The 27,323-nt window shown below is 39.9% G+C and overlaps 1 protein-coding gene across 3 annotated transcripts in view; it reads left to right on the forward strand.

The window, feature by feature from the left end:
• The first annotated feature begins 1,311 nt into the window (after positions 1–1,311).
• cdhr2 (cadherin related family member 2) overlaps positions 1,312–27,323 on the forward strand; it is a 138,824-nt gene continuing 112,812 nt past the window's right edge. The window contains exons 1-5 of one of the 3 annotated variants that reach the window (XM_072263783.1): positions 1,312–1,335; positions 13,051–13,129; positions 19,707–19,764; positions 21,895–21,966; positions 25,696–25,835. In XM_072263783.1, the coding sequence (XP_072119884.1) occupies positions 19,707–19,764; positions 21,895–21,966; positions 25,696–25,835 (270 nt within the window). In that variant the 5' untranslated portion in view covers positions 1,312–1,335; positions 13,051–13,129. Of the gene's footprint in view, positions 1,336–13,050; positions 13,130–18,423; positions 18,435–19,706; positions 19,765–21,894; positions 21,967–25,695; positions 25,836–27,323 lie in introns of those variants that run through there. The other 2 variants (XM_072263782.1, XM_072263784.1) reach the window with 2 other exon arrangements.

Below are 27,323 nucleotides of genomic sequence, written 5' to 3' on the forward strand. Positions count from 1 at the left end.
AGAAAGGAAGAACGAGGTAGTGTTCATGGGTTTATGGACTGTTCAGAATTCTGATGTCAGACGGGAAGAAGCTGTTTGTGAGTTGTTGAACGTGGTCTTCAGTCTACTGTACCTCCCCTCTGCTGGTTGTAATAAAAAGGGGACACGTCCTGGGCAGTAAAAATCCTTAGTGATGGTGGCCACTTCTTGAAGCCCCACCTCTCAAAGATATCCTTGACGGTGGGGAAGATTGGGCAAGTTAGTCCTGCAGCCTCTTGTGATCCTGTGCATGGGAGCCATCATACCAAGTTGTGATACAACCGGTTAGAAAGCTCTCCACCACACATCCATAGAAATTTGTGAGAATCTTTGGGGACATACTGATCCTCCTCAAACTTCTAACAAAGTAGAATACCTGTCATGCCTTGCTGTGATTGCATCAGTGTGTTGATCGCAAGATAGATCCTCTTAGATGTGATGCCCAGGAACTTTAAACTGATGTCCCTTTCCACTGCTAACCCATCAGTGACGACAGGTGTGTGTTCTCCTGACTTCCCCTTCCTGAAGTCAGCAATCATTTTCTTGGTCTTGGTGATTTTGAGAGTGAGGTTGTTGCTGCAGCGCTATTCAGCCGCCCAATCTATCTCACTCCTGTACACCTCCTTGTCACCATCTGAGGTTTAATCAGCAACAGTTGTATCATTGGCAAGTTTACAATTAATGTTTGATCTGTGCTCAGCCCCACAGCTGTGAGCGCAAAGGGAGCAGACCAGTGGGATAAGCACCCAACCTTGAGCCTTGATTGTCAGTGAGGAGGAGATGCTATTTCTGATCTGCACTGACTGCCATCTCCTGACAAGGAGGACGAGGATCTAGCAGAGGGAAGTACAGAGGCCGAGGTTTTGAAGTTTGTTAATTAGTACTGAAGGGATGAGGGTGTTGAATGCTGAGCTGTAATCGATAAATAGCAGTCTCCATGGTGAAAAAATCTATAAAATTACTCTGCTGCATCGTTAACAAGAGGGTAAAGTCCTGGCAGATATAATTTGGACAGGTGCTGGTGTATGCAGGAGGAGTGGAAAGGAAGAAATGTTCTTTACTCCTTTTGGATATTTATTGATATTTGATACTTTTTTCAAGTTTAAAGACAATTAGCCATTTTCGTAGTAGTGATTTCCTCCTTTTTCCTGATATATTATGACGAAGCACTGAGATTTCCTCCTGTTCATAATCTTTTGTTAATGATTACCTTTTACAATGTAGGAAGGTAAACTGTTTCAGTTGTGTAGCAAAAAATCTACCAGAGTGAAACCCAGCAGTGTGTGGTCAATAAAGAACAGCAGTCCACGACAAATCGTAAGTAGTTATATCGGCTTGGAGAGTTTCACAAACAAATACAATACTTCAACAACAATTCTTTGCAGGATAGTTATGACAATTTGGTGATGTCTTAGTTATAAGCTCAATTATGTAAGATAAAATTTGATAGTTTGGGTGTGGCTGTTTATCGTTATTGAAAATTTTTTGAAGACATTGTTTTTATTGAAAAGAATACATTTCTCTTTATTTCAGTATGATTTTTTTTCTGGAGGAGATTATTTATTTATTACAGTTAACATTTATACAATCGATCATTACTTTTATTACTAGAAGCTAATTTCTTTGTGATGACTGCAGCATTTCTTTAGTATTTTGCCTTGGCTCATGTTTGCCATTTCCATTCACAAAATCCCAGCTAAGTGGGGACATGTTTGCCATTAATAGTGTTGTCATTGTGTATGTCTGCCACAAGGCTTGTGAGGCCAAAGCTTACTCTGTGACTGCCTAAAATCCCTTTCATCTATCTCTTTCTGTCTGTGTGGAAAAGCAGATTTACTTTACTCGATTCTGCGGCCCTTACTACAGCTGGAAATTAATGACATAACCTCTCCTCTCCCTAACAAGGCACATGCTAACATCAAAGTGTGTTTTCAATATACATGACTATTATAAACACGAGAAAGTCTGCAGACGCTGGAAATCCAAAACAACACACACAAAATGCCAGCGAAACTCAACAGGTCAGACAGCATCTATGGAAAAAAATAGACAGTCGACATTCTGGGCCGAGACCCTTCTTCAGGAGTGAAGAAGAACACTACAATTATCCTATGAAACCATAAAACTACTTTCAGCTTTAAAATTCACCTCGTTCCTTTCTTGTAGAACTTAAATAAAATTAACATACAAAAAGTCTACTTATTATTTTGAAAATTACCACATCCTTAGACCTTGCTCTGAAGAGGAAGAGCAACAATATTATTCAAAGTAAGAATCTAGAAAATAGGTACAAGGGAAGACCACTTAGAAAAGAGCCTATCGGTCAGATCATGCCAAACCTTCTAACTCCATTTAATATTCTCATACTGTTCCCATATCCTTAGATTTTCATAGGATTCAAAATTTATTTGACTTCTTTCATGATAGGCCAAGTTTACATAGTTCTTCATAGGAAAAATTTCCAAAAATGAATATTCTATTAAATGAAGAAAGTTTTCCTGATTGCCGTCCTAAATGATTGTCACCACATTCTGAGACTCCGATCTCTAACTCCAAACTATCTGAGTAATAACAAAACCAACTGATAATTTTATAGCCTCCTTAAATGTTGCAACATGCACCAAAGGAAGAATATCAAATTAAAGCTGTCATTGAGCAGCAAAGTGGTATTAAGAAAGCAGACCAAATAAATAATCAGTTATAAGGACCTTCTTATAGGAGGAAGGAGAACAGTGGGCTGTAGCAGTCAGAAGCCTGTGTGACTAACTTGCTCAGATTCACAACTGATTTCTATGCTGTTACATAATGCCTTGAACCAAGATGTCAAACCCACCTTAAATCAGGCCTGTTTGCTTTATGCTGGTCTGTCTGTCTAAGTACCATATCCGATGCGGACTTTGGTGACCATGGTTTTCCATATAGATCTATCCTTCGTTTTTTGGATGACTTTCACTTCCTCGATGTGTAGCCCCCTGGCTATGCTTTTGATGTACATAAGCCGAGGTCTTCCTCTAGGTTTGCTCCCCTCAATCTTTCCAGAGAGTATGAGTTTTTCTAGTTCACCTTTCTGCATGATGTGTCCTAGGAATTTGAGTTGTCTTTCTCTTATTGTTGGTATGAGTGATCAAACTGCTTGGTCTCTTCTAAGAACTTCTTCATTATGCTGGTATGTTTGGCTTTTCAAGCACATCCCAAATCATTTGAAGAGGGTTACTGACTTTCACTTAAAAGGTAAATGAAAGTAATTATTTAAAAATATATTTTAATTAAAATGATTGCATACATAATTTACATCAGTTAAATATGCTTTAAGTGAATTATTTTTTAAGATTTTAATTAATTTTTTCAATTATTCTAAATGATCTTGATTATGAGAGACTTTAGACCACGAGGCAGCTAAAGTTGTCTTAAGATCGTTATGGCAGATTGAAGGCAGGACCTTGCCTCTGCCATCTTCTATTTATGGCCTAGCGTTTCAATCAGATCTGGTGACTTGGAGAAGTGCTGTCCTATGCTGGTAGGAATGTGATCTAGCCCGGTGACCTTGGTCTTCAGAATCGTTAGCGAGAGGAACGTTTCTTCATCCAATACTGCAAGATGGAAAGCAGTCTGATAATTTTGAGGCAGAGAGGGTGACCCAGGGAGATGGAGGGCAGCTTGAACTTGTCATCCGAATTGACGTGGGCACTGATATATTTTCAGATGACCTTACAGAGGACGATTGTATAATTGGCGGGACAAAGGATGAACATTGGAGGAACACTTGAAGTTCCCAATTACTGAAAGTGCAAGCCCCAACCCTTATCACAATGATTCCATTAAATGCTTAAAAACAAAAATGTCGCAATCATACCAGCCTGGCACGCCTCTCAGAAGTGTTGCAATACAGCTGCTGAGTAACTCCAGGAGATGAGAACCTTTGTTTAGATGCAGTTTAGACTTTCCATTTCATCCCTTCTGCATAGAAATGCTATCCCCACCGGTGCTCGGATATTGCTATGTAAGTTATCGTTTCAATAACGATGCAGGATAACTTGAGTGATTCCAAGGAACCATCAGAGAAACTGTGTTTAAAGGCGCACGGATTAGATTACCCACAGCCTTTAATTTTACTTCAAAAATGTTAATTTTATTATGTCAATCCTCTCAAAAATATTTAAGTATGTAACATATGCCAGAGGCTCTCTTTTTACTTTGGACTTTCTTGCTACATTGATAGGATGGAGTAAAAGTGGTATTATGTTCCAAAGTGGTATAATTAGAAGCTATTTCCTACTTTACTGTATTTTCTCAGACAATTCTAAAATTTGTGCCCTCATTGTCTTCAATAAAACCACTATGAAAATAAATTGCATGATATGACCAGTTATTTCTCGAGACATAAAATTAAGACTCTGGTTCATGGCAGCAATTGGTATCCACAATGAAAGAACGGTGAAAGTATGACATAGAGACATTTTAATTTACTGTTGCTTTTGGAATTACTGATTAAAATTAGTACTTCACTGGTTTTACAATACTTCCACCCACAAACTCCTCTTCCCACATTTTATACTCCATTGAAGCCAATGATGGGTTATTTTGGGCATGGTTTTAAACTGACATTTCATCTAATCCTCTTTGTCTTTGTCCAGTGGGTTAGGTGACAACAATCTCTTATGATCACTTGAAGACTTACCATGAATAAAGCAGATTTTCTGAGCAATTTGATAATGTGCAAGGTCATTTTAAAAACTTGGATCTTTGTTCACATTGTCAGCTGATATGAAAGTTCCCCAGTTCAGTGTTTGTGATTTGATACCATGCCAGCTGCATGTAATCATAGAATCATGAAATTGTTAGAGCATAGAAGGAAGCCTTTCAGCCTCTGTGCCTGTCTCAGCTCGCCATCAGAGAGTATCAGAGTATCTCAATAGTCCCATGGTTCAGTACCTTCCTGGTAAATGAGCAAAATTTTCCTCACCTTCTAATTATCCAATTCCCTCTTAAAGGCCATAATTGAATATGCTTCTGGTACATCTCCCAGCAATTCATTCCAGATTCCAATCACGCATTGTATAAACACGTTTTTCTTCTCAGTATTCATTTTCTTCCTCTTCAAATTTATATCTTTGACCCTAAATCTTCACTGCCTCTTGCTATCCATTCTGGCTGGGCTCGCACCTCATAATTTTATATTCTTCTACTGGATCTTCCTTTAGGTTTTGAATGTATTCTTTGTATTCTTCTGAAGAATACAGTCAAAACTTCTCTAAACTGTTCTTGAAATTGTTGCCCCTCATCCCAGTAAATTTTCTGTAGACTTCACCTTCCTCCCCCCTCGCCTACCACTCACTCATGTTGCCACATCCTTTCAATAATGAGGCAGCTAGAATTTTACACAATAACGTAGCTGAGTCAGGCCAAGGGAAGGCATGTTGAAACTTTATAAAATAAAGATTCAACATGACTTCCCTTGTCTTATACTCAGTGGCTCTACTGAGAAAACCTAGAATTGGTTATTCCTTAATAACAACGTCCTCAACCAGCCCAACCACTTTTAACATACTTACAAGTTATTCTCCTGCACCATTTTTAGAACAGTGTCCTCTATACTGCCTGCCCACATTCTCCTGACAGAAAGTGCATCACCTCACAATTCAATGCACAAAACTTCATATGCCACATATCTACTCACTCAACCAGTCTTTTCATATCCTGCTCCAATTTATCATTGCTCTCTTCACGTTTCACAAGTTTTGTGGCATCTGTGAGCTTAGGAATTACAGCTTGCATCCCCAAGTCCAGGCCATTAGTATAGATTTAAAAAAAACATTCCCCAGGGATTCTTATACTGACCCCTGGGGAATGCTGTCACTCATTCTCCCTCCATCTGAGAGACAAGCATGTAGGACAAGCCTCTGCTGTCTCCTGCTTAACCAACTTCATTTCCATGCTACCTATGTCCCATTCATTTAACATCATGGACTTAACTTTGGTGGTACGTTTATTGCTTGGTACCATATAGAAATTTCCGGAAGTGCATTTATAGTACATCGACTCCCTTATCCACTTCAACTCTACTCATATTGCACCAAAAATTTTATCAGTTAGGTTAAGGAAGAATTGCCTTCAACAAATCTTGCCCTAATTAATCAATTTTCCTTCAAATGCCTACTAATCTTGTACTGAATCAAAGTTTATAAAAGCTTTCCCACCACTGTGGTTAAACTAAGTGCAGTTGCTGGGCTAGTCATAAGTATACTTTTTTAAAAAATAAAGGAGTAAGTCTTCTGGCATTCCTCCCATATCACAAATGCATTGGAAGATTACCCCTGTGATTTCTTCCCATGTTTCTCTCAGAATCCTAGGATGCATCCCAATCAATCCTGATAATTTAAACCAATTGCTCGATTTTGTCCATGTGAGCTATTTCTAATGTATCTATGTCTCAATTAACTCCTCCTTACTGTTACTTTGTAAGCTCAATTTTCTCTGATTGAGGTGCAAAGTATGCATTATGATTGCTCTCAGCATCCATATAAAATTTCACTTTTCTTGCCCTAAGAGGACTCTACTCCTTTACCACTTCCTTTCGCTATTCATAAGAGAGCATTGCTATATTTCCATTTATGTAGGAAGCAAATCTTTATGCTCTATTTGCCTTCCTTACTTAGTTATATTTATAAGTCTGAGGTGATATTGATAAAACAAAATAGGAAACACAAAATATATTGGTTAATATTTTCAAAAAATCTGTATTAATAGCATTGACTTAGTTTATCTGATATGCAAAGACTTGCTGATAACTTGACTTGATTGATGCTCTGCATTTTTCCATTAACAGCATTTTTTCTTAATTGCCATGAAACTGAATTTTGAAATGTCAGTTTATCACATACCTGACAAGGCAAACTTATCTCCATGTGTAATTGCTGTACAAAAGTTCAAACATAATTGCTCATGTAAGAAATCTGGAATTGATTTGGAAATAAAATATGCCTGCAAGTAACCATGTAATTATACCATGTAATTGCTTCGCTTGACTGTGCCATTCTACCTGAGGAGTTCTCAGTCACTGGATGGACCATACAGCATTTTTGGCTGGAGTTACAGAGGTGAAGGGGTTTGCTTCTTAATCAATTCCTCATGGTGCTTGGATGTGTTAGTTCTGGTGAGCTCTTGCTCACCCAGTTTAGAATATCCAGTGGTGAAGTGTTGGCCAGACTATCTGCCAAAGGAGTTTATTTTAGCTATCCTGACAGCTTCCACATTCCTCCTCAGACAGACATGAAGCTAGCACTCAATGATTTATATTCTGTGGTAATCAGTCTTGAAGCACAATACCCAGAAGCCATTTTCATGATTGCTGGTGACTTCAACCAGGCCTTCTTCAAGGGTGTGTAACCAAAATGCTACCAGCAGACTTCCTGTCCCACTAGGGGCCTAAACACCCTAGCTTATTGCTAATTAAACATCAAAGATACCTTCTGAGCCATTCACTCTCCGTACACTTCAGTAAATCAGACCACTGCATGCAGACAGAAGCTGAAACAGGAGAATCCAGTACAGAAAGTCATACAGTGCTAGTCTGAAGAAACAGATGATCAAGTCAGGTCAAGTTTATTGTCATTTTGACCATAAGCTGCTGGTACAGTACACAGTAAAAATGAAACAATGTTCCTCCAGGACCCTGGTGCTACATGACACAACACAAAACTACACTAGACTCAGTGAGACAACACAAGGCTACACTAGACTACGTAAAGCAACATAAAAACTGCACTAGACTACAGACCTGCACAGGACTACATAAAGTGCATGAAATAATACAGGGCAGTACAATAATTAATAAACAAGACAATAAGCACAGTAGAGGACAAATTACAATATAATAATAAATGATGTAGATGTCAGTCTAGACTCTGAGTATTGAGGAGTCTGATGGCTTGGAGGAAGAAACTGTTGCACAGTCTGGTCGTGAGACCCCGAATGCTTCGGTACCTTTTGCCAGATAGCAGGAGGGAGAAGAGTTTGTATGAGGGGTGCGTGGGGTCCTTCACAATAATATTAGACTTGCAGGTGCAGCGTGTGGTGTAAATGTCTGTAATGGCAGGAACAGAGACCTCGATGATCTTCTCAGCTGACCTCACTATCCGCTGCAGGGTCTTGCGATCCGAGATGGTGAAATTCCCGAACCAGGCAGTGATGCAGCTGCTCAGGATGCTCTCAATACAACCTCTGTAGAATGTGGTGAGGATGGGGGGTGGGAGATGGACTTTTCTCAGCCTTCGCAGAAAGTAGAGACGCTGCTGGGCTTTCTTGGCTATGGAGCTGGTGTTGAGGGACCAGGTGAGATTCTCTGCCAGGTGAAAACCAAGAAATTTGGTGCTCTTAACGATCTCTACGGAGGAGCCATCTATGTTCTGCAGAGAATGGTCACTCCATGTCCACCTGAAGTCAACAACCATCTCTTTTGTTTTGTTCACATTCAGAGACAGGTTGTTGGCTCTGCACCAGTCTGTTAGCCGCTGCACCTCCTCTCTGTATGCTGACTCGTCATTCTTGCTGATGAGACCCACCACGGTTGTGTCATCGGCAAATTTGATGATGTGATTTGAGCTGTGTGTTGCTGCACAGTCGTGTGTCGGCAAAGTGAACAGCAGTGGACTGAGTACACAGCCCTGGAGGGCCCCTGTGCTCAGTGTGATGGTGTTGGAGATGCTGCTTCCAATCCGGACTGACTGAGGTCTTCCAGTTAGGAAGTCCAGGCTTCAGTTACAGAGGGAGGTGTTCAGACCCAGCAGTTTCAGCTTTCCAATCAGGTGCTGAGGAAAGATTGTGTTGAATGCCGAACTGAAGTCTATGAACAGCATTCGCACGTATGTGTCTTTTTTGTCCAGGTGGGTGAGGGCCAGGTGGAGGGTGGTGGCGATGGCATTGTCTGTTGAGCAGTTGGGATGCTACGCGAAGTGCAGGGGGTCTAGTGAGGGGGGCAGCAGGGTCTTTATGTGCCCGATGATGAGCCTCTTGAAACATCTCATGATGATGGATGTGAGAGCAACGGGACAGTAGTCATTGACGCAGGACACTGAAGACTTCTTTGGCATGGGGACAATGGTGGCGGCCTTGAAACATTTTGGAACGATGGTGCTGCTCAGGGAGATGTTGAAGATATCAGTGAAAACATCTGCCAGCTGGTCTGCACATCCTCTGAGCACTCTGCCAGGAATATTGTCTGGTCCAGCAGCTTTCCATGGGTTGACCCTGCATAGAGTTTTCCTCACACCGGCCACAGTAAGACACTGCACCTGGTCATTGGGAGGAGGAGTGGTCTTCCTCGCCACCACGTCATTTTCTGCATCAAAACGAATGTAGAAGTTGTTCTACACATCTGGGAGGGAGGCATCACCAGCACAGGCAGGTGATGTTGTCCTGTAGTTGGTGATGTCCTGAATGCCCTTCCACATGCACCGTGTGTCACTGCTGTCCTGGAAGTGGCTGTGGATTCGCTGGGCGTGTGCACGCTTTACCTCTCTGACGGCCCGGGACAGTTTGGCCCTCACGGTTGTTGAGCAGCCTCCCTGAACATGTGCCAGTCAGTGTGCTCAAAGCAGTCTCGAAGAGCAGAGACGGCTCCTGCTGGCCAGGTTTTCACCTGCTTCTGAACTGGTCTGGAGCACCTGACCAGCGGTCTGTATACTGGGATTAGCACAACAGAGATGTGGTCTGATAAATATTATGTGGAGATTTGTGACAAATATGATTATATGATATATGTGTACAGTATCTGAAATACATCTTATGCAAATGTTTGTTTGATGATGAAATTCAATAAAAAATAAAGTACAAAAAAAAGAGATGTGGTCTAAGTAGCCGAGCTGGGGGCAGGACTCTGCCCGGTATGCGTCAGGAACGTTTGTATAAACAAGGTCCAACGCGTTCTCCCCTCTCATTGCAAAGTCCACAGACTGATGGAATTTGGGGAGCACTGACTTGAGATTCGCGTGGTTAAAATCTCCGGTGACAATAAACAGTCCATCAGGGTGTGCGTTCTGCAGTTCACTAATAGCCCCATACAGTTCACAGAGCACCTCCTTAGCATTAGCGCTGGAGGGAATTTAGACACCAACTTTAAGAACAGTGGTCCTTTTATAGCATCAGCAGATTTTCTTGAGTTGGAGCTTCTACGTGACTGCTTTGAGTTGGTAGTCTTATCCATGTTCAAAGATCCAGTTACAAGCCTAGATGAATATGTCACTATCATTACAGAGTTATCAGCAAGTGCGTTAAAAACTGTACCAAAGTGGACTGTTCTCAAAGAGGTAACCATTTTTGAACCACGAGATCCATTCTCTCTGAAGTCTGGGCCTGCAGCATTCAGATTAATGTGCCATTTGCATTAACAACCAGCACAACGTGCGGCAGCTTTGTAATATGGTTGGTGACACAGTAGTGCAGTGATTAGTGCAATGTGGTTACCATGCCAGTGATCAGAAGACCAGGGTTCATTTCTCCCTGCTGACTGTCGGGAGTTTCTTCGTTCTTCCCGTGACGGAGTGGGCTTCCTCCCGCTGCTTCAGTTTCCTCCTGTACCCCACAAAGACATATGGGTTAGGGTTAGTAAGTGGTGGGCATGTTATGTCAGGGTGCAGGAAGCAAGGTGACACTTGCGGGCTGCCCCTAGCATTTCACAATCAATGATATAGACAACGCTTTTCACTGTGTGTTTTGATGTAATGATGAGCTTGAGTATGGAGAGGAAATTAAGAACCTGGTGGCATAGTGCGAGGACAATAACCTATCCCTCAACATCAGCAAGACGAGGGAATTGGTTGTTGACTTCAGAAGGAGTAGCGGACTGCACGACCCAACTTATATCGGTGGTGTGCAAGTGGAACAGGTCAAAAGCTTTAAGTTCTTCGGGGTCAATATCACAAATGACCTGACTTGGTCCAAGCAAGTAGAGTCCACTGCCAAGAAGGCCCACCAGTGCCTTTTATTCCTGAGAACACTAAAGAAATTTGGCCTGTCCCCTAAAACCCTCACTAATTTTTATAGATGCACCGTAGAAAGCATTCTTCTAGGGTGCATCACAACCTGGTATGGAAGTTGTCCTGTCCAAGACCGGAAGAAGCTGCAGAAGATCGTGAGCACGGTGCAGCACATCACACAAACCAATCTTCCATCCTTGGACTCACTTTACACTGCATGCTGTCGGAACAGTGTTGCCAGGATAATTAAGGACACGACCCACCCAGCCAACACACTTTTCGTCCCTCTTCCCTCCGGGAGAAGGCTCAGGAGCTTGAAGACTCGTACAGCCAGATTTGGGAACAGCTTCTTTCCAACTGTGATAGGACTGCTGAACGGATCCTGACTTGGGTCTGGGCCGTACCCTCCAAATATCTGGACCTGCATCTCGGTTTTTTTGTACTACCTTACTTCCCATTTTTCTAATTTTTCTATTTATGATTTATAATTTAAATTTTTAGTATTTACTATCGATTTGTAATCCAGGGAGTGGGAAGCGCAGAATCAAATATCGCTATGATGATTGTACTTTCTAGTATCAATTGTTTGGCGACAATAAAGTATAAAGTATATGTGACAAATAAAGCTATTCTTTGTCTTTAACCTTAGGATGTTCTGGGGGCAGCCTGCAAGTGTTGCTGCACATTCCAATGCCAACATTGTATGAATTGAATTGACTTTATTACTTACATCCTTTATATATGTGAGGAGTAAAAATTTTTGCACTACGTGAATGGTAAATTTGCAGGGTGTGTCAGTGTTCTGAAAAGTAATTACCTCAGAAGGAACATTCAAACTTTTATATTGGTGTTTACCAGAATCATAGTTACACTAAACATGTAAATTATTTATTGGAAATAGCCTTCTCATCATTATTCCCCATGCATACTAGAGTGATGTTGCTGTTAGGTTGAATTCACAGTATGTAATAGCGAACTCATTATGAGCCTACGGTGTGAAGGGTTACATAAGGGAGTGTGATTCTAGTAAACAGTTTCTAAATAAGTACCACACAATAAAGTTCAAAGTATACTTATTATCAAAGTATGTTTGCGTTATAAAACCTTGAGATTCATCTCCTTACAAGCAACCACAAAACAAAAAAAAACCCAAAAAAGACCTTCAAGCACCCAATGTGCAGAGAGAAAAAAATCACGCAAATAGTAGAAATAAGCAAATGGTATTTAGAACAAAAGTGAGTCCTCAGACACAAAGCCCAGATCAGGCCACAGCTTTGGACTCAGTTCAGCGCACAGCGGATTAAACATCATGGCACCCATGGACGTGAATCCTGGAGCAGGCCACAGTCCCCAGGCTCAGCCTCAGCACAGTACAGAGCAGAGTAAACATCGTGCAGAAGCAAGCAGGGTTAGCCTGATCCCGTCACCCTACCTTTTCAATCCATCTGGCACAGCATTTAAATCAACCAAACATCAGGTTCTTCATTGTTTGCGGTGATCGTTCACCAAAATCTTTGCACAGAAAAAGTATTATTCATATGGTACTTGGTTTTGTTAACCACCAGTTAACAAAACTGGTCACTTGCTTTCAGTTGCACCATCTTAAACTGGAAGTTATTTTAGTCAGAATTTTGACACAGGTGTTTAAATTTAAAGTAATGCTTTTCTTTATTAGGGCTTGATATGAAAGCAGAATTTGAATTAACGTGCTCATTTTCAGTAAGTTTATTTATGTATCATGATATGCTGGCAGCAGCCGGTGACCATGTACTCTGGCGACATTCACACATCAATAAGCCCATGCTTTGCTGCCTGAGTGGAGCATGTCAGAAATAAACTTGATAGGGCAATTCTTGAACTCTGGAGTGCAACATGAAATAATGTTTAACAATAAAGAAAACAATAAATGACATTCAGAACAGGTTGTTTGTGTTACATCATTATACTGACTCTGTTCCTTTACCCTGCCTTGCCCTTAATTACCACTGGCTATTGCTTAAGTACTTGATTGCATCTTACGACTCATAGAGATAAGTGTTACTTTGTTCAACATATATAGGCACACTTTGGCTCTCAGAGCTGCATTACCCCCTGTCAAGTGAGTGGAGAATGTTTTGTCTTCCAGGCAGGACTTAAGGGTATGTCTTCAACTTGTAATTATATGTGATACTGTGATAAACAATGCATCTTTAACATAATTTTTTTTTCCATTTTGGATTGACCCAATTTTCAGCATTTAATTTGTCATATTCTGACATAATAAATCCTTCTATCATTACATTATAGATATTATAGGTATTTTTTTGGAATTCACAGGGAAAACTCATAAAAATTAATCAAAACATGTAGATATAATTTGTAGCTATTATTCGAAATCCTCTGATGTATTGAAGTGCTCGAAAGATCTCAGTAGAGTATTTAGGTCTAGCAGTTGCCATGGAAATTTGCTTTCCTCTGAGAGCATGTAGCACGGGAAGCTCTGAATCCATTTGGAATGTTTTCTAACAATGTAAAATAGCGCTCATAATGGGTCAGTACTTACAGTAGATGTGTGTAAGTGTTTGTTTTATCACTCTTGTCGCTTTTTATAGTAGTGACGTTTGTTATCTAATTTCGGTTCAATGCTTAGCAACACACACAAAATGTTGGAGGAACTCAGCAGGTCAGGCAGCATCCATGGAGGGGCATACAGAGGCGGTGTTTGGGCTGATCTACAGAACCTCTTGTGTTCAGTTCACACTGTTTACTACTTTCTCCACAGATATTCAAGTAGTTAAAAGAAAAGGAAATAAAAACCTTGAATCTTGCGATAGTGAATTACACCACGGTTGTAAATTGGTAAAAAGGTTTTGATGCTGGTAGCAGTTATATTTAGATTTCTGACATTAGCTTGTTTGAATTGTTAATTCATTTATTAGAATGTGTCAAAGCCTATATAATTCAAATATAAAGTGTGGGGAATCAAAGAGCAAAACAACACCTTGTATCAGTTGTGATAGAAGAATGCATACGATTAGCTAAGTATGTCATTAAGACACTGTTCTTTCAATGTTAGTCTTTCACATCAGAAGCAGAATTAGGTTTAATATCATTGGCATAAGTTGTGAAATTTGTTGTTTTGCAGCAGCAGTACAATGCACTACATAATAATTAAAAGCTGAATTACAGTAAGAAGTATATATATATGAACCCCCCTGGTTTCCTTGGTTGCGTAAGTCTAAAAGCACTCTCCGGTCCTGCCAAACTCGTGAGACTGAGACGGCTCTCCTCCCCCAAACTCCGGTTTGTGTGGATGCTGTGTAATTTGCTACCCTGTTACAACTCAGTGCCAAGAAATAACAGACAGTACACAGTGTATGATTAAAGGAATTATATTTATGAACCTTAACTAAAGGGCTAGTAAAGAAAAACAAAAAGAAAAGGACCCATTTTAATTTGACTGTTCAGATGTGCACGTTGGAGCTTACCTTGAACTTCTCTGTCACTCACACGCCGGGCTCTTGGTCAGCATGGCAGCACACACCACCTTCCGAACGTCGCTGGCAGTCGATCTCAAACCAACAGGTCTCCCACTGGGTCATATCCTACGACCAGTTCTCCCCAGCGCCTTCTCTCTTCATCACCCGCCTAACCAAAAAAAAAACCCAAGACCAACCTTAGTGTCCCTCACCAAGAAAACCTTCCCCTAATTCTACCATCCTAATTGGATGGTACACATTCCTCATCATCCCTTTCTTCACCAATAACCTAAACAGGCCAACAGCAGAGCAGACTGCTCTTACAGAACAGTTAAATGAAATACATACAGCATAACAGTAAAAACATGAACCAGCTTATTATATATATACACACACACTGTCGATAAAAAGTGTTCACTCCCAACCCCCTCCCCCCACCTGTGAGTTTTCATGTTTTATTATATTTCAGCATTGAATCACAATGGATTTAATTTGGCTTTCTTGACACTGATCAACAGAGAAAGACTCGTGTCTAAGTGAAAATAGATCTCTACAAAGTGATCTAAATTAATACAAATATAAAACACAAAATAAATGATTGCATAAATATTCACTGTCTTTAATATGCCACACTAAGTCATCAATGGTGCAGCCAGTTGGTTTCAGAAGTCACATAATTAGTTAAATGGTGATCACCGTGTGCGGTCAAGGTGCTTCAACTGATTGTAGTAAAAATACACCTGTATCTGGAAGGTCCAGCTGCTGGTGGATCAGTATCCTGGTTAAAAGTTATGCAATGAAGACAAAAGAACACTCCAAGCAACTTCACAAAAAGTTTATTGAAAAGCACAAGTCAGGAGATGGATATAAGAAAAATTCCAAGTTACTGAATATCCCTTGGAGTACAGTTAAGTCAATCATAAAGAAATGGAAAGAATAAGGCACAGCTGTAAATATGCCCAGAAGAGGCTATCCTCAAAAACTGAGTGACCATACAAGAAGGGGACTAGTGAGGGAGGCCACCAAGAGACCTATGACAATTCTGGAGAAGTTACAAGTTTCAGTGGCTGAGATGGGAGAGACTGCGCATACAACAACTGTTGCCCAGGTTCTTCACCAGTCTCATCTTTATGGGAGAGTGGTAAAGAGAAAGCCATTATTGAAAAAAACTCAATAGAAGGCAGAATAGAATTTCCTAGAAGGCATGTGGGAGACTCTGAAGTCAGCTGGAAGAAGGTTCTATGGTCTGATGAAACCAACATTGAACTTTTTGGCCATCAGACTAATGCTATGTTTGATGCAAGCCAAACAACGTACATCATCCAAAACACACTATCCCTACCGTGAAACATGGTGGTGACTGCATCATTCTGTGGGGATGCTTCACTGCAACAGGCCCTTGTGAAGGTAAAGGGTAAAATGAATGTAGCAAAATACAGAGAAATCATGGAGGAAAACCTAATGCAGTCTACAAGAGAACTGCAACCTGGGAGAAGATTTGTTCTCCAGCAATAAAATAACCCCAAGCATAAAGCCAAAGCTACACAGGTCCTGTGTTAGTCCAAAGTCCAAAGTTAATGTCCTGGAGTGGTCAAGTCAGAGTCCAGACCTCAATCCAATTGAGAATTGTGGCTGGACTTGAAAAGGGCTGTTCACTCATGATCCCTATGCAATCTGACAGAGCTTGAGCAGCTTTGTAAAGAATGGGGGAAAATAGCAATGTTCAGATGTGCAAAGCTGATAGAGACCTATCCACACAGATTCAAGGCAGTAATTGCTGTCAAGGGTGCATCTTCTAAATACTGACTTGAAGGGGGTGAATACTTATGCAATCAATTATTTTGTGTTTAATACTGAGGATACCTCCAGCTGAACTCTGTCTTTTTGTGTGTTCCCCCTAGCTGTCAGTCTGTGGTTTTGTATTGCCATGTGCTCTACTCCGGCCCCTGTATTACTGAGTAATCCGTCTCTCATCTATTTTTCATTATTACCTGTATTGCTGCCACCGGTGTTTCATTGTGCTCCACCTACCATCTGCCTCTCTGTTTATTGCTCAGTGTATTTCAGTCCTGTGTTGTCATCTGTTTGTTGCCAAGTTGTGCCAGTGAATTTTCCTGAGCCTTTCCAGCATTTGTATCTAAACTCTGTCTGTCTGTCTGTCTGTCTGAATATCAACTCTGCCTCTTTCCGGATTCTGGTTTTTGGATTTCTCTGAATGTTTTGATCTCTGCCTGAACTTTAATGCCATCTTTGTTTGCACCTCGGAACTTGTTACTCAACTGATATCACTGTGTGCACAGTACTGGGTCTGCGATTGGATCCCTGCTACAGTGTCCTGACAAGTACTTGTAATTAATTTAGATCTTTTTGTAGAGATCTGTTTTTACTTTGACATGAAGAATCTTTTTCTGTTGATCAGTGCCAAAAAGCCAATTTAAATCCATTGTGATTTAATGTTGTAAAACAATAAAACATGAAAACTTCGGGGGGGGGGGGGTGAATACTTTTTATAGGCACTGTAAGTGGTTCAAAAAGAGAAAAAAGGTAGTGAGAAAGTTTTCACCAGTTCAATGTCCATTCAGAAATCTGATGGCAGACCCCACGAAGAAGATATTCCTGAATTGCTGAGTGTGTGCCCTCAGGCTCCTGTACATCTCCCTGATGGTAGCAATGAGAAGAGGGCATGTCTTGCATGGAAGGGGTCCTTAATGATGGATGCCACCTTTTTAAAAATGTCCTGGATACTACCGAGGCTAGTGACCATGATGGAGGTGACTAAGTTTACAATTTTCTGCAGTTTATTTCGATCCTGTGCAGTGGTCCACCCTCATACCCATACCAGTTGGTGATGCAGCCAGTTATAATGCTTTCCATGGTACAGCTGTAGAAATTTGTGAGTGTCTTTGGTGACATACCAAGTCTCCTCAAACACAATGAAATATAGACTCTGTCATACCTTCTTAATAACTGCATTGATATGTTGGGCCCAGGATAGATCCTCAGAGATGTTGACACTCAGGAACTTGAAAATTGGTCATGGAAGAAGAGTGTGAATTTCCTAAGACTGTTTACTGTATACGTCTTCTGCATTAGTGCCATAAACATTTTGACCACATTTGCATATATGCAATATCTTAAATTATGTGCATGGTGAAATTGAGTGAAAAATAAACTTGACTCTAATCTTTGTAATAACATTCTGGAAATACTTGCCAGTCAAACCTCACCTCTGAAAGGAAAAAGAATATTAAGGACCCATGAACAAGTACCTCTCTATCATTTTTTTCTCTTTTTGTTCTACTTATTTAATATAACATATGTATATGTTACACTTCTTACTGTAACTTTTGAAGTATTGCAATGTATGATATATACTGGTGATATTAAACCTGATTCTGAATCACATATAAGGCCAAGTACCTGAAGTGTTAATTCTTGTTTCCCTCTCATGAGTATAACCTGATCTCCCAAGTATTTCCAACGTTTTCTGTTCTTAATTTAGATTTCCAGAATCTACAATATTTCCCTTATTGCCTCCTCTCCATTTTAAAATTTTTTTTTAAGATTGGAAATTGTTTATATCTTTTCACTTTTTAAGATGAGATAGGAAAACGAAGCAATTAAATACAAGTTAGTACAACATACATGTTTAGGAAATTACTAGAGTTTACTTTAAGGGATGAACTGAGCACCCTGTAAATGTTCGGCAGACTGAAGAAAAGCACTCATGAAGGTGCAGTGGAGCCAAGTGAACTGCAAATTTTGGGAAGTATAGTGAGATTATTGCTTTGATTTTTTTGCCAACAGCTGTTATAATGACATTAAATCAACCAATGGAAGAGATTAGAGAATTTGTCTGCACAAGATTCAGAAATAATTCTGAGCAGATCTTAAATACATTTTATTGTTACACCTCTATGTTTTATTTGGGAAGAGTGTACCAAGAATCCTCCAAGTGTTACGAGGAAGCAGATTCATGGGTTTGGTAAGTGAGACAAAAGACAATGATTATGAATAAGCACATTAACCATTTATTTCAATCAAACAGTGAAACATCAACCAAACATCTAAGCCACCCTAAGTTACAAAAATTATGATACTAAACATTTAGTAATGCTTCAAATTCAAAGGGTACTTCATTAAGTCTCCCCAAGTTACACAACTACAAAACTAAACATTCAACAGATACTTAGCTAAGTACATGCAGGGTCCTCCTATATCTGCAGCAAACTTTCCCAATGGTTCTTCTGCACTGGCTGTGATCTCATAGTGAAGATGAACCCCTGGAGACAAAGGAAAGCCTGCGAGTCTCTCTCTCTCTCTGTATCTTGTTTTACGGCGGTTGGCATCCAGCTTAATGGTGCATTACCGCCACCCTCTGCTCCAGAATGTGCACTAGACATACATTCTAAATCCCTTCACCTAATCGCGCGCGCACACACACACACACACACACACACACACACACAAACCTACACTTCACCCTCCCATCTTTGACCATCCTAGTATCCTATTCCTGTTTATTTGTCATATTCTATTAAAAACCCCTGTACCCCTTAAAAACGCTAAAAATACCCGGACTTGTGCTCTCTCACCCATGCCCAGCAACCCTTTTAATGTGAATTCCTGCATCCCCAACTCCCTTAATTTATTTCTCATCACCTCTCTCTGTATCCCATACTTCCTCCAACACAAAACTACATGCTCTACTGACTCCTTCCTGACATTCCTCACACAATCCTGTCTGGTGTTTCCCTATCATTTTCAATGTTTTGCTTAATGCACAATGCCCCAAGCCTGCGAGTCTCTCGCACTTGCTATTCTTGTACCCCTGAGGCACACAAAGCCAGACATGGTTGCCATGACACACAAGGCAACCAATGGGAAATAGCTGCTACGTCCCTTGAATGGGCCAATTAACAACTGGCAAGGTGGAAGTGGCTTTCGACTGGCAAGTAAGCTATAAGAATAAAGAGCCCAAGCCTGTACAGGAAATATCTATAGCAGTGTTGTGTATGATGATGTAATGGTGAAATAATGAATGTATTTAATAAATATTTTAATCCAAACACTGTGCAAAGTTTATGTCTCTTGGTCTATTTCCCATTGTCTAAAAGAGTACATGCTAGTTAAAGGCAATGCAGATTAATCAGAAGGTATTTATGTAAAACATTTAACTTGTAATTTTGTTGTAAAGTGTGCTTAAAATCTTTGATTTTCTCTGAGAAGTTATTAATCAAAATATTTTTTTTTGTAGATGATGGGTTCAGACAAAATAATGTGCACTCTCCTTTTTGCTCTTCTACATGTGAAAGGTACAATATTAAATTTAAGATGGGAAGTTTGAAAGTTCTGTGTTATTTTTAGCACAAGGAACCTTAGAGCAATTTAGTGAGGTTACAAAGTCAGCAGAGGTCCAAAGACGTTGCTGTATTTGAATTAATACCTTGTCATGCTGATTTCACGTTTATCTGGAAAACACTTGAAAGCAAATCTGGTCCACTTGAAACATGGAAAGAAGTCACTCAGCCCGTTGTGAGGTCAGTTTGTGTCGAAACCTCACCGGTAGTCTTTGACAGGATCACAAGATTGTGATATCTACCTGAACAAAGAGATGGGAGGCATGAGAGTGTGTCTCAGCTACCTGTAAAAGTCTATGCTATTATTGACTCACTCTAGGTCTTCTCCCCTCCAATTACATTCTCCTGGTTTTATTATAAGCCCTTGGTCAGTATCATACTGCACCTACTGAGTTTCTCAAACATTGTTCAGCTGGGGATTAATATCTGGTGCATATGGTTGTATCCTACATGATACAAAGAAGTAAAGTTATGAGCCCCTCTCAAACAAAACAAAAGGTGCAGTGAAAAACTTATTGCATACTGTCCATACAGATCATATCATTACAATAGTACATTGAAGTAGCACAAGGTAAAACAACAACAGAATGCAGAATAAAGTGTTACAGTTACAGGGAAAGTGCAGTGCAGGTAGATAATGATCTTTTTTAAGAAGACAGCTATCTTCCTGGTATCTTAGATAAACAAGGTAATGTATCACCTGTAGCTTTTTGCCACTGGTTATGGCACAGAATAACTCCAGCCCCCAGACAACCTTGACCCACTTCAAATCACCCACCTCCATAACAGTTAATGGTGGATGCCATTTCTGTGGCCCTACACTTACCTCTGAAGCATCTGGACAGTAAAGACACTTATGTTAACTATTGCTTATTGACTACAGCTCCACCTTCGACATTATAATTCCAAGCAAACTCATCACCAAATCCCTACACCTGGGACTCAACATCTCCCTTTACAACATGATGCTTGACTTTCTGACCAGCAGACCACAATCAGTAAGGATAAGCACTAACACCTCCACCACAATGATTCTAAGCACTGGTACCCCAAAGGCTACATACCCAGTCACATGCTCTACTCCCAATACACTCATGACTATATGGCTAGATTCTGTACAAGTTTGCAGATGATATCATAGTAGTGTGCTATGAGTCAGAGTTTAGGAGGGAGATAGTGTTATGACAATAACCTTTCCCTCAAGGTCAGGAAAAGAAAAGGGCTGTACATTGACTTCAGGAAGGAGAGTGGTGCACATGGTCCTGTTTACATCAGTGGTGCTGAGGATGACAGCTCCAATTTCATAGGGGCGAAAAATACCTATAGCCTCTCCTAGTCCAATGACATAGACACTGGAGTCAAGAAAGCTCATCTCTGCCTCTAATTCATCACCAATACTTTGCCCTGGTCCAACCATACTGACGGCATGGCCAAGGAAGTACACAAATACCTCTATGTCCTCAGTAAAGAGATTTTTCATGTTTCATTTGGCCCTCACCAATTTTTATTGATACACCATAAACAGTATTTTTTTGGGATGCATCCTGACTTGGAATGGCAACTGCTCTGCCATGACTGTAAGAAACCGCATAGAATTGTGGATGCAGCATTTTACGGAAACTAACAATGGACTGTGCCTACACCTCTTGCCGAGTGCATTGATTACTGCCACTTGATTTGCACGTGAATAAAGCTGCAGATAAAGTTCCAGGCCATTTTGTTGCATTGAAACTCCATCATGCAGATGTCTGACTAATTTCATCTGCATGTGATCAATACCGACCATAGCAGTAATAATACAATTTGTCAAATAAACTCTTCTTGGGCTTCCAGCTGGGTACAAGTATATATCCGATGTTTCGATGACCAACTCAATGAAGATGGCAGGGTTTATCATAAGTGTTGGTTATGATCGATGCCTGTACCTGGCTGGAAGCCCGAGAAGAGTTTATTCGTCATATATGCCAGGGAAGTACTCTATCCTTAATACAATTTGTATTTGTTTTCTTTTCTGATGCTGCTAATATGTCTCACCTAGAAATTGTAATGCTGGAATATAACAATCTTCTATTTTTTTCATTTCAGCTGCTGCTGCAAGTGTACCTGAATTTGCCAGCAATATGTCTGTTATATTTGTTAGAGAAGATACACCAGTAGGTTAGTTCTCTGTTAATATTTATAACAATTCTTTTTCCTTCAAAACCATTGATAAATTTCTAAACATGCCAGAAGACTGTACTTAGATTTTACATACTGTAATGATGAAGGATCTTATCTTCTGACCATGGATGTTTATTTTAATATGTTTTGTGTAGGTTCAGTACATACATTGTATGATGAAACTATAAAAAATACAATTATTTATTTGTGTTGTATCAACCTAATAATAGAAATCCACCAGCAAAGGTGGATTTAGTTTTGAAGTGTCCCTAGAGCTACAGATTCAATGTTCACCCCCAAAAGACAATGCAATCTGTTCACTTTACTTACTGAGTACATATAGAGAGGTGATATTTGTTTCTGACGTTAAAGACCACATAGACACCAAAAAGTTCTGTAAGTCCTTTGTTGAAGCAGTGTTCAGATTGATGTTAAAAACCTTCAGCCTCTCTGGAAATTATCAATCTCATCAGAATCTCCTCAATCTTGTTGTGGTAAAAATCTTGTGCATTCTTTCTGGATTGACTAGGAATCATTCCCATTCAGATGTACATGGAAGCAGATTTTATTGCCTTCAGATTAAATCAAAGTTTTTGTATACCGACTTTTCCAATTGTTTGAATCTGTTCCCATATCTCTAACAATGATATCCTATATTTTAATATAAATAAAATTTAATATTTTTATTCAGGCAGTGGTTCACAAAATTATCAACTTTTCATGAATAATATAAATATTTTGTTTGTTGATCCTCATTTGGGTTTATGGCCCTTAGACCATGCACAGTTTTGCCCATACTCTCAGCTCAGCTTCTGAAAGGTGCCAAATCCTTATGCTTATTTCACAAAACTATTGTAGACGTTGTCCAAGAACATTTTTTCCCATATTCCCACAACCTCTGGTCCAGGCACAGATATTGTTTGAGCAGCTCTTATGGTCTTCAGGTTCATCAGAAGCTTCTATTGTTTGTGGGTTAATTCAGCAGTTTCTGAAACTAATAGTGTTACTGAGTACAATCAAATCACAAGCATGATCTTCTTATCTAATTAAAGGAATGAAAATAACTGTGGTCAATCAAAGCAAACAAATTAAATGTACCCTGCTGAGGCCCAATGTCATAAATTAATCAAGGAGGTGATAGGTTGGTAGTATTAATATGCTGTTCCAGACAAGTGTCTTAATTTTTAATTTTTTCAGTTAAGTTCCCAAAATGCCTCTGTACCCACATTTTTTTTTATCATAACTGTTTTGAACCTGAAGATTCTTGCTGTCCTCTATAAAGATTTAATTTTCAGTGGCACACAATAGTACACCCAGTTAAAATCTTCCTGAATCTCCCCAAAAGCTGTCTCTGTTAGTGCTTGAAGAAGTACTTTGCAAAGCAGTGGCAGGAACTGCTGATGTGGTTCTGGATGGTAGCTGTTGAGAACCTTGTGCTGCTTATAAGCAACCATAGGATATGCTTTGTAACATGCACAAAATCCTGGAGGAACTCAGCAGGTCAAACAGCATCTATGGAAAGCAATAGAATTGACATTTCAAGCCAAGACCCTTCATCAGATGCTATAGTCTGGGGAAAGAAGACACTATAATGATATGTTAGGCTTAAGCATGTTCATTTAAGTGAGTGCTCTTGAAGAAGAGTAAAGCCTTTGAGAATTACCACAGTGTTTTAAAAGAAAGATTATACTTAAAAATTTCCATAGCTTACCTTTTTACAAAATTTCCAGATTCCTATACATATTAATAAGCAATGTGAAAGATAATTAAAGGCTATACAAAGGGTTGAGAAAAAAAATAATTGGCAAGAGTGCTAAACTTGTTTTGTCCTGTTTGGTATTGTCTAGGATAATGAAAATTATATATATACATTAGCTCTACCTTTCAGAAGACCTGTAGGAGATCTCCTGACCTTAACATCCAAGAGTCTTTTCCTACTGGTTCTGATTTCACTAGCAACACTTTCACAGATGCATCAGAAAACCAAGGGCCATTACATTTGACAAAACCATATCAAGCCTCCCTAAAACCCAACCAAATAACAGCGGAGGGCCATTATTTATGTGAACACAGTTCTTACACAAAATTATAAATTTAAATTTATTACTGAACCCTAGGATTTGCTGCTCATTAAGACTGTGTTATTATAATTCATAAAAATCTACCACAAATTAAGTCAACAATATAGAGAAAATTGTATTTGTCCTGTGTTGTCAGAACTTATGTACTGTATTGTCTGATGGGAATTAGGTAAATATCCATCAATGGAATGTCTGCATTACCACAGCTGTAAATGTTTCGTACACTCTATGAAGGCCATACCAGCCATAACTAGAATTTATCAAAGGTTTTGGTCTGTGTGAATCCCTGCCCTCCATTTCCCTATAAATCCAAGATAATATCTGGCTTTGCGGCGCCCTCTTTTCCTTTTCTTACACCTACAGGTTTTTTTCCAGTCCCTGAAACCCACCATCAAACCAGTCTGACGAGTCAGGGATCGTCACCAACACTTTGTAGGGCCACTGCCATCATTCCCTCCAATATGTGGAATGTACCCACAGCCATCAGGACTCTTGTATGGTGCTGCACGGGGATTATTACACCAGCATCAGTAAAGGATGGGGCCCAAGATTATGTGGTTAGAGTATCATGCAAACAAATGGTTAACAAATCAGGCCGAGGAAGCAACTTCAAGACCTTCAGTTGCTAGGGACTTACGATCCTTAACTTGGTGTCCTAGGACAAGGGAGTAAGTTGGTTAGACAAAAGGCTGATGAGCTATGACCTGAGGCTTGCTTGTTTGCCAGCTGACTGATGAGGAAGGACATTCAGTAATAGTGGTGAAAAGTTACAGCCAGAGCATGTTTTGACTTCATTTCCCAATTTCCTTTGCTATTTCTGTCACTGTTTTATCTAGAAGGATAAGGGAGCAGGAAATAGGAGGAAATTTGCCAGTTCTCTATCACAGCCTCCATTTGTCCTCACTATCTCATTGCAGTAGACTCAGCTTGTGACATCTCAAGTATAGCATTAAATACAGCCATCCCAAGGGCTTGTGTATATTCTTAAGTTCAGCAGCGACATCCTAAAATCCACATTAAAGTGTAAATTAGGCTCCTATGGTTTAACTATGCAGTTTTAGCATTGCTAAATTGAAAAAGGGATGAGGAATTGGAAACCGTCCTGATGAAGGGTCTCAGCCCAACACGTCAACTGTTTACTCTTTTCCATAGATGCTGCCTGGCCTGCTGAGTTCCTCCAAGCATTTTGTGTATGTTGTTGAGGAATTGGTTTTTACTTGTTTTAGTGGAGAAACAGGAAGGAAAGAATTTCAATGGAAACAACCAGGTCTACTTCTACTCCTGGTTTCTTCCTCCCCATCAACTTCTTCCTGGGAGAGGGTCCATTACCTGGTCTTGTCTTCAGCTCTGAAGCTGGCTTGGCAACCAGATTATGTGGTGATGGAAATAAAGGCACATGCCAGGTATACAAATTTCTCCTGGCCAGCCATATTTTAAAATACTGTAAGTGGACAGGGTAGTTTTTGAGATTACGAGATGGCCAGTTAGATTGGTTCAGAAGTGCAGCTTGGGAAAAAATGCGTGCTGTTGTGTCAATGTACATTTTCTGTCCTGAAACCTTAAAAATATGTATGATATTTGAATCAATTAAAATAACTTACTTCAATACATCAAAAATTAATAGTTAATTTTATTATTTTTCTAGGTGCAGAAGCGTATAAACTAATTGCGACTGACGCAGATCATGACAAACTGACCTATTTAATGTCTGGACCAGATGCAGTGTATTTCAATTTACAACCAGACACAGGCATTGTCGAGATTGCAATTAATTTGGATCGTGAGGTAACTTAGAAATGTGGCTTGACAATAGTTTTAAAAGACTTAAGTCCCATCTCTGAATATTGGATGAACTAACTTTAACTAAAGATTTGAATCCGTTCAAAGATTGTTGCTTATTGCTTAATGAAATATGCCTTATGTAAAGATGTGGAACATCTATGCCTTATGTAAATGATGTAAGAACATCATTTAGAATAGAAGAAAGGCTGCAAAGCATAATTGAATCAAAAGGTTATAAAGAAACCACAATATACAGGAGTCTTCCATTCCGACTGAAAGACAGCAGCTGCAAAATTCAGTCATTGTTTGAACTCTCTCTGTGTATTTTTATGACCATTGTGCCATGCACTGTATATGAACACATTTTTATTACCAGTTGGGTCAGCTACCATTATTGAGGAGAGCTTTTGTCTGTGAAGTATTTTAACAATAGAGGCATGTAGACTAAGCATGTAGCTTTTAATTGGAATTTGAATTGATTTATTATTGTCACAAGGTGCAGTGAGAAGTTTGTTTTGCATGCTGTTCATAAAGATCAAATCATTACACACATTGAGACAGAACAAGAAAAACAACTACAGAATGCGCAATAAAGTGCGACAGTTACAGACAGTGCTGATAAGCAATAAGATTAAAATCATTAAAAGGTGGATTGTAAGGTTAAGAGTCTGTATCATCATACTAGGGGACCATTCAATAGTCTTGTAACTGTGGGTTAAAGGCTGTTCTTGAACTGACGGTTCACATTTAAGGGCTTTTGCATCTTCTGCCCAATGGGAGAGAGGAGAAGAGAGAATGTCTGGGTTAGGTAGGGTCTTCGATTTGCTGGCTGCATTAATGAGGTCGCGAGATTTGCAGACAAAATCTGTGGAAGAGGGCTGGCATCTGCCATGTGCTGAGCTGTGTCCACAACTCTTTGCCGTTTCTTGCACATGCGGCTCAGATGCCTACCAGATGTTTATCTGTGATGCAATCCAGATAAGATACTTCTTATAGTTCGTTTGTCAAATTTAGTGAGCGTCAAAGGGGGCATGCTAGATTTCTTTAGCCTCCTGAGAAAGTAGCAGCATTGATGCGTTTTCATAGCTGTGACGTCTACGTGGTTGGAGTAGGACAGGCTATTGGTGATGTTCACTCCCGGGAAATTGAAGCTCTCAACCCTCCCAAAATCAACATTACTGATACAAAGAGAAGCATGAACACCACCATCCTTCCTGAAGTCAATGACCAGCTCTTTTCTTTTGCTGATACTGTGGGTAAGTTTCTTGTCATGACACCGGGTTACTAAGCTCTCAATTTCCTTCCTATAGTCTGACTCATTGTTATTTGAGATACAGCCCTCTATAATCTGCAAACTTGTAGATGGAGTATGAGCAGAATCTGACCAAACAGTCATGACTGCCCAGGGAGTACAGGAGGCTGAGGATCCAACCTTGGTGGAGGTGTTGCTCTCTGTCCTTATTGACTGCAGTCTGTTGGGCAATGAAGTCA

This window comes from Mobula birostris, chromosome 7 (genome assembly GCF_030028105.1).
Source record: "Mobula birostris isolate sMobBir1 chromosome 7, sMobBir1.hap1, whole genome shotgun sequence".
Taxonomy (NCBI): domain Eukaryota; kingdom Metazoa; phylum Chordata; class Chondrichthyes; order Myliobatiformes; family Myliobatidae; genus Mobula; species Mobula birostris.